General features: G+C 60.6%; 1 protein-coding gene across 1 annotated transcript in view; it reads right to left on the bottom strand.

Moving 5' to 3' along the window:
- The window catches only part of PDXK (pyridoxal kinase), a 30814-nt gene extending 24237 nt beyond the window's left edge, over nucleotides 1–6577 (bottom strand). Inside the window, exon 1 of the mRNA XM_024758361.1 lies at nucleotides 6303–6577. Within this exon, the coding sequence (XP_024614129.1) occupies nucleotides 6303–6389 (87 nt within the window). The 5' untranslated portion in view covers nucleotides 6390–6577. The remainder of the gene's footprint in view (nucleotides 1–6302) is intronic.
- Nucleotides 6578–7792: the final 1215 nt, after the last annotated feature.

Here is a 7792-nt window from a genome sequence, read left to right as displayed (position 1 = left end):
CTCCCAGCACTGCCCACCCGCCCCGGCTCCCAGGCCCTGCACACCAGCCGGTCATGTTCAGCTGGGCTGCACTACAAAGCCCTAAATAAAAGAAGTGGTTTCGCCCCAAGTTCCCAGTGGCACTGGCATCAGACGGGGGACAGGAAAGCAGCTCTGGGTCAGCAGGGGAGGGAGAAGCTGCCCCTCCGCGGCTGACCGTCCGATTCTAGCCCAAGGCCCGTGGCTGGACACCTCCTTCCCTTCTTCTTGAGAAACTCCATTTGTTCTACTCCTCGGCATCACTCTTCCGGATCACTCTGTGATCTTATTTCAAAAGCTCCGAGTGGCTGAGCACCAGGGGACATCCAAGCCCCTGAGCCCCACAGCCAACAGTCCCTGCTGTGTGCAGTCCCGGAAGCCACCTGCTGGCAGACGCTTCCAGAGAGGTCCCTGTGAGGGGCGGTCACTGCAGCACAACACAGGGTGCCACCAAGCGTACAGCAATGCCACACAACACGACTGCACAGGTGTCCACACACGTAAACACCCACACCTGAGCACGCACACGTACATGCTACACCCACACACACCACAGACAATCAAGTTCGTGCTTTTCTGCATGAGAGGCAGAGAAGAATTACAGAAATCTCAGTCCCAAACTACGAGTCAGAAAATCAAGATATTAAGCAATCTGGGACCTTCTTGGGAAAATAAAGGCTGGAGAAATAATGAAGCAACACCCAAGTTCCAGGATTGGGACACACTGTGGATGAGATGGGGGCTTCCACAGGCCAGAGGGGAGCAAGCAGATCCATGTGGCCTGCAGAGCACAGAACAGGGTTCCAGCCCCAGTGCGTCCCGCCCCGGGAAGTGCTGGGTGGCCGGAGTGGGGCCAGAGGGAGGTGCGCTTTGGGGCGTCGGCTCCCTTGCACTGTTTGCCAAGGCAAACGTCACCGTGAAAAATGCGAAGGCAAAAACTGTGTCTTTTAAAGGGCAGGTGACATTCTTCCAGTATCTTCCAAATGCAGTTCTGCTGCAAAGGTCATTTTTATCCCAGGAATTCCAAGGAAAAAATGTAAAGACTTTCCAAAGGACCAGGTATTTTGACCACAAATCAAGACACCTCCGGAGAAGACCACCTTGTGGTTCAGAGGGTTCTTCAATGCGAGAGGCTTGAAATAAACTCCTTATGGTCTGAAGCGTCTCCTTGGGACCCAGTCACGAGCCTCTAGGAGACGCTGGGTGAGTCGCCCACACGTGCACATGTGCTTCTAACACCCCAGGACCGGCCACCTCTGCTCAGCTCCTGTGGCCGTGTCACTAGGCAAGGGAGGGGCCTGTATCCAGGGTTCCAGGCCAGGGGCCTCTCAGCACACCCACTGCCACCAGCCTGCCTCTTCCTGCGGGGTGTCTGAGCCAGCCCTCTGGCCATCAGGCCTGGCTTTGGGGTCCCTGTACAAAGAAACAGAGTCTCCACCCAGCCCTCTTAGACGTCTCAGTTCCGCTTCTGTACCGAGGGGCCAGGAAACTCAGAGGATGAAGTGGATTTCTGCAGGCCCCAAACTGAGATGTCCCCCTAAACCATCTTCCGGGGCCGCCTGTGGTCTTGCCTTCCCATCTTGGCGACGTGGTGTTTAAATGGGTTCTGAGCTAAGGTCCCAAGTCAGAATCTCAAGGCCACAGAATTCCATAATTTAATGTCCCTGCCCCCAGCATGGCCCTTCAAGGAGGCACCGTGAGCCTCTGGTGACACCTACCACAGAGGTCACACGTGCCTAAAGCAGCAGTGCCAAACTCCAGACACAGCCTCAGAAGGAGGGGCGCACCACAGAGCCGGCCCGAAGCCAGCTACCTAGCCGGCTGCACACCTTCAGACGGGCTTGTCCGCCCAGCAGAGCGGCTGCTGGCAGGAAAAGCACCTGGCCACAGGGCTGGGAGGGAGACACAGGAGCCGCAGCTGAAGAGGCAGCCTGACGCCACCGGTGCCATCCTTCCCAAAAAGGACAGTTTTTAGATGTTGTGTCAACTTCTGGGTCTTTAATTAAACCTCCAATTTGTGCCACTTCTAAAGTTCTCCGAACAGGCTCCTTCTAACCTACAGTGGATTGCACTGTGGCCCTTAAAATACATGTTGGCTGGGGACTCACGCACATACCAAATTGGAAATACAGTCCTTTAAGACATAATTAAGTTAAACATCTCGAGATAAGACCATCCTGGATTATCTGGGTGGACCCAGATACACCCAATGACAGAGGTCCTTATAAGAGACACACAGGAAGGAGACATGTGACAGGAGGCAGGGATTGGAGTGATGCTGCCACGAGCCAAGGAGTGCCCAGAGCCCCCAGAAGCTGGAGGAGGCAGGAAGGACCCTCCGCTCCAGCCTCTGGAGGGGATGCAGGCCCGCCAACATCTTGATTTCAGGCTTCTGGCCCCTAGAGCTGCGGGAGAAGAAATCTGTGGTTTTAAGCCCCCAGTTTGTGGCACTTTGTTGAGGCTGCCCCGGAAACGCATACATAAGCCTTACTTCGTGTACCTGCTGGATTTTCACCATCTACACCCGGGCAGTGTCCTGGGAGCCTGGCACCATCTAATTGCCAAGAGGACTGTTCTCGCTGTGCATACGAGGCTTAGAAAGTCTCAGGAGGCACTGACGGTCCCCGAGTCAGATCTCCAACACCAGGGGCACAGGGTAGCCCCCCAGGCAGCCTCTCCAGCCCCCCTAAGTGCATCTTCCCATCTCCCCACGTCTGCGGGGCCCAGCCAGACCCCTCCTTCTCCTGCCATTTCCAAGTTCTCGTCCCATACTCAGCTCTGCGGATAACCACGCCTTTGGAGTCTCCAGCTGTATTCAGGATATATTCCCCGGTCACACAGCTCTGGGAGTTAAGGGACGGCTGGCTGGAATTGTGCAGGGAGAGGCCACTTCCAGGCTCCACTGACCCCCAGCCCATCCTGGGCTAAGGCTGCTGGGTGCAAGCCGGGTCTGCGGGCCAGCGCCACCCATCTCCCTGCCTCTCCCTGATCCAGCTCACACATGGGGAGGGGAGGAAAATGCCTACGTGGGACCCCACGGAGTATCCTGCAGTACTTACAAGGGCTCCGCAGCCTGGGCCCAAGCAAGAGGAAGACCCATGAGAAATCTGGACTCCAGGTAAGGGGGCACGAAGTGGCTAGCAAGCTAAGGAATCTCTGGAAATTGTGCTTGTTATGGGCTGAACTGTGTGCCCCAAGCTGGACCTCACACAGGGACCGTGTTAGCGCTCAAGCCGCAAAGTAAAGTTTACTGTCTCACAAATCTAGAGGCTGGAAGTCCACCGGAACATGTTTTGAGGGCCACCCTCTCCGACTTTCTCCCTCTCCTCAGCTCTTTCCATCCTCCAAGGCTACGTCTTATTTCTGTAATTAGGAGGAGGAGGTAATGAGGGCAAAGGACATGCGTAAGGAACCCTAGCCCACATCCAGTCCTGAGGGGGGTCCTGGCCTCCCCGAGATGCCCCAGGCAGGCTTGCTGCCACCAGCCCTACCACCTTCCTGTCTGGTCTTTCTGCACAGTGAGGGGTACGAAAAGCACCCTCGGGCACTGGGGCCACCTCATCCAGCAGCCAGCACCTCCCAGGCATCTGCCAGAGACGTTCACCCTCCCCATGTTCCCTGGCCCCAAAATGACGTGAGGCGGGCGTCGTGTCCATTCTACAGATGAGGCAACTAAGCACCAGAGGACTCAAGGCGGAAGGGAGCTTCTTCAAGGTCGCGGGCTAAAGAACTGCCCCTCTTCCTGGGCCTCATAAGCCTCCAGGGGAGTGTGAACAAAGCCGGGCTCACTTCCGGTTCAACTGATACAAGCCTAAGTCTAACCCACTTCAGTCGCCCACCTGAAGAATTCAGAATAAAAAAAAAACCTGGGAGGGCTTCCCTGGTGGCGCAGTGGTTGAGAGTCCGCCTGCCGATGCAGGGGACACGGGTTCGTGCCCCGGTCCGGGAAGATCCCACGTGCCGCGGAGTGACTGGGCCCGTGAGCCATGGCCACTGAGCCTGCATGTCCGGAGCCTGTGCTCCGCAACGGGAGAGGCCACAGCAGTGAGAGGCCCGCGTACCGCAAAAAAAAAAAAAACCTGGGAGGCACTCTGTGCTTTGGGTAAACAGGCCCTAAGAGACTTAGATGCGTATCTCAGAAAGAATTTCAATGACGCCAAATTCCCGCATCTTCCTATACTTAGAAAAGCACTAAAATCATTAACTTAAGATATCTGTTCTTCCTGATTAGCAGTAACCTTCTACCAAGATGTATGCTTGACTGCACATATTTCCCAGCTAAAGAGACATCACATATAAACTGGCTTCTCCCCAACCTCTTCAGAGCGGCATCTCCCGGGCTAGATCCTCAGTAAGTCCGCGGGGGAAAACAACCTTAAACTCACAAGCCTCATGTTGTGTGTTTTTCTTTAAGTAGACAGAAGGAAGTGCAGGGATGGATTAAATCAGAGGCAGAGGTGTCACCCCCACCCCAGGGATGACAGGAGGGAGATGACAACCTCCTACCTATGTCCCTCAAGCCCACAGGTAAAGATGCTGGAGGCTGGGCACTGGGGAGACCCCAGGTAAGAACCGAGGTTCAGTCCTTAAGAGACGCTTCCCCAAGTGGGTGGTCCGGGGGAGCACCCCGTCAAGTAACTGGAAAAGGGCATTTTGGTGTGGAAGTTGAGGCTAAGTGCTGGGAAATTCAGGAACAAGGAGAGCAGAGAAAGAGTTTCCCCCAGGGAAAGAGAAAGAAGGGAGTGGCCGCAGGCGGGTGGAGAGGAGGGAGAGGCAGAGGCTCAGGGAAGCCAGCAGAGGCCTGCGCACCTCTGCACACCTCTGGGAAGGGCGGCTCCCCAGGCTCCCTCCCAGTGGGGGGCGGCTGCCACCGGTATCTGCCGGGGAACTGCCTGGTTCCACCTTCCCGTCTGCCCCTGCTTCAGGGGCCCTGCGCTTTCCCCCCAGCATCGTCCCACCGCACTGGCCCTGCCCAAGCAATCAGTGACCAAGAAGAGATGGGGCCTCCGGACAGGTGCAAGCGCGCACCTTGATTGCCCCCGCGGTCTGCAGCCCCACTGGTCAGAACGGGAGGGCCAAGGACCTCACATGATCTCCACAGGTGCTCACAGATCAGTGGCAGCTGGGCAGGTCCCTTGGACTTGAACCCCTGCACCTCTCCACCTTCAGTCTTCATTCCACTGCTTCCTCCTGCTTGCCTCGGGTCGGCCCTCAATCTCTACTGAGGTGGTTCCAACCCTCCCCAGGGTCCCCCCAGCCAGCCGACAGCCCACAGGCCATTGTGAATGGGTGGCCCTTCACGTCCTTGAGGGCCCAGAACAGGGACCTGGCACACACAGCAGGGGCCCGACACCAGCTCCTTACTCTGGGATGGGGCCCAGGGACAATGGACCAAAGGTGAGTGGTCCAAGAGAGCCACCACCTTGCCCGGACGCCCAGCGTCCTCCTGAGCCCACAGGGCAAGGGAGTGCCAGGGACCCCAATGCTGACACCCCAGCATGACACCCCACTGCACCCAGGCCTCCCCCTGCCCCTCCAAGGGACGCCCAACCGTAACCTCAGGGCTGCGACAGGAAGCAGCAGGTGCCGGCTGACGAGCCAGAGAGACGGTGAGCCCCTGACCGAGGACAGGAAGGGGAGGCAGGAGGAAGCCCGCGGGCACCCCAGTAAGGAAAGGCTGACACATGTAACAAGCGGCTTCTAAAGCCAGACCCTGCACGGGCCCGAACTGGCCGCTGGGCTCTTCTTCTCCAGAGCCAACACCGGCAGGTAGGCCTTCTCTGCCCCGTCCCCTGCCCGGGACCACGTCCCCGGCACGGCCACTCGCAGGATGGAGCCCACCCTTGCCGCCCGGGGCCTCACTGCGGGGTTCCTCCTCCTCCTCTCGGCCAGCATCCTGACCCACAGGGGGCGGGGACGGCACGGGGAGCCCACCAGGTGAGCAGTGCCTACACCTGCCTACCCAGCGCCCTCCTTCGCAGGGTCTCCGGCCGCGACGCCGCATTTTCTCGTCCCCAGGGTCGGGCCGGTGGGTGAGCACCGCTCGCGCCGGGGGCTTCAATCTAACCAAAGGCCCGCATCCCTGCCCCATCCCACCCGCAAGGGTCCAAGTGCTGCCCCAAGCCCCGCCCCCGCAAAGCGCCTGCCTCCCCCGCCCGCGTTGGGCACCCCGCGCTCCAGACCCTCGGGGCTGCCCGGCCAAGGTCACGCGGCCCGGCTGCGGCCACCCCTTCGCGGGCCCGCACGGCCGGGCGCGGGGACACCGCCGGGTTACGTAAGCGTACCTGCAGCGGGAACGTGGCCGCCCGGTTGCCCACGTAGCCGCGGACGACGTGGCTCTGAATGGAGAGCACCCGGCACTCCTCCTCCATGCCGGGCCTGCCGCGGCGGCGCGGGGCCGGGCGGGGTCAGCGTCTCCGCCGCGCGCTGGCGTTGCGCTCCGCTCGGCTCGGACCACGCTCCGGCTCTGCTCCGCTACCGCCCCGCTCGGCGCAGGCGCTCCGCTTGGGCTACAGGCCGCCTCCCTCTGACCTCAGCGCGCCTGGGAACCCGCGGGTCCGGCGCTGCGCCGGGGCGGGAAGGGGGCGGGGCCGAGGTGGGGCATCCGTGCGGGGCCCGCCCCCCCCGCCCCTGCCGGGGGACAGGGAAAATGCAGACCGCACCCCCGGCGCGGGCGACCCAGCCACGTCACTCAGCGCCCCTGGCACGTGGGCGGCCACCCTCCAAAACCCGGAGTGCACTTTCAGTTTTACCCCGTAGGGCACTGCAGCGCCGTCCGGCCTTCATCCTTCGGTTCCTCGGGCCATTCATTCACTCCACTGAGGTCCGCCCCCTGGCCCTGCGCCACGCCTCTAACCCACACTTCCCGGCGCCGCTGAAGTACGAGGCGGTCAGACAAGGACTCCCACGGAGGAAACGCACTGGTGCGGCTCCCAGAGAGTGGGCACGGGCAGGGGTGCCAGCAGAGGGGCGGCCGGGCTGGGAGTTACCGGGAGAGCCCTCCCTAGGGCCCCTTGGCGCGCAGTGCCGGGTCCCCACTCCAGGGCCTGAGGGTCCTGGAACCCCCGCGCGGTCCATGGCCCCTGCGGCCACCGCGCAGACCAGCGCTAGGACGCACGAGCCCCGCGACCGCCCCGCAGGACCAAGGATCCAGGCCCACCTTGTCCACGGGTGCGCCCCCGCCTAGGGCACGCAGACCTGATCCACGCGGAGTTACCCAGCTAGCGGGGACCCAAACGACCCCGCAGAGGCCTGGGGGGCGGACACCTCCACGGTGCCATGAGACCCTTGGGGACCCCCAGGAGCCCAGTTCCCCAACCCCTGACACGTGCCTGGCCTGCTACCTCAGGGTGTTCCGGGGCTCGCTGCACCAGCCCTGTGCAATGTCCGTTCAGAGCCTGCAGGCAAGGGCAAACCCACGTGGTGGGAGCCCAGCCCGTTACTGAAGGCAAGTTCCTGTGCCCTATGCACCGTGAGGCCAAACAAACGGCAAAGTTGGAGTTTGGCGCAGAGAAAGGCTTACTGCAGAGCCCGACAAGGAGAACAGTGGCTGGTGCTCAAACTCTGAACTCCCCCCTGGTTTTCAAGGAGAAGTTTTACAGGCAAAATGTGGGGTGAGGGCTGCAGGGTGTGTGACTTCCTTCTGACTGGTTGGCGGTGAGGTAAGGGGGGTTGGTGGTGGGGGTGATCCAGGGATCTTGTGCTCAGCCTGAAGTTACCATCCTCCACCTGGGTTGGGGCCTTCGTTCCTGCAGAAGAACTCAAAGATACTGTC

The sequence above is a fragment of the Neophocaena asiaeorientalis genome, unplaced genomic scaffold (genome assembly GCF_003031525.2).
Source record: "Neophocaena asiaeorientalis asiaeorientalis breed wild unplaced genomic scaffold, Neophocaena_asiaeorientalis_V1.1 scaffold45, whole genome shotgun sequence".
Taxonomy (NCBI): Eukaryota; Metazoa; Chordata; class Mammalia; order Artiodactyla; family Phocoenidae; genus Neophocaena; species Neophocaena asiaeorientalis.
This window is presented reverse-complemented; position numbering and strand designations above follow the sequence as displayed.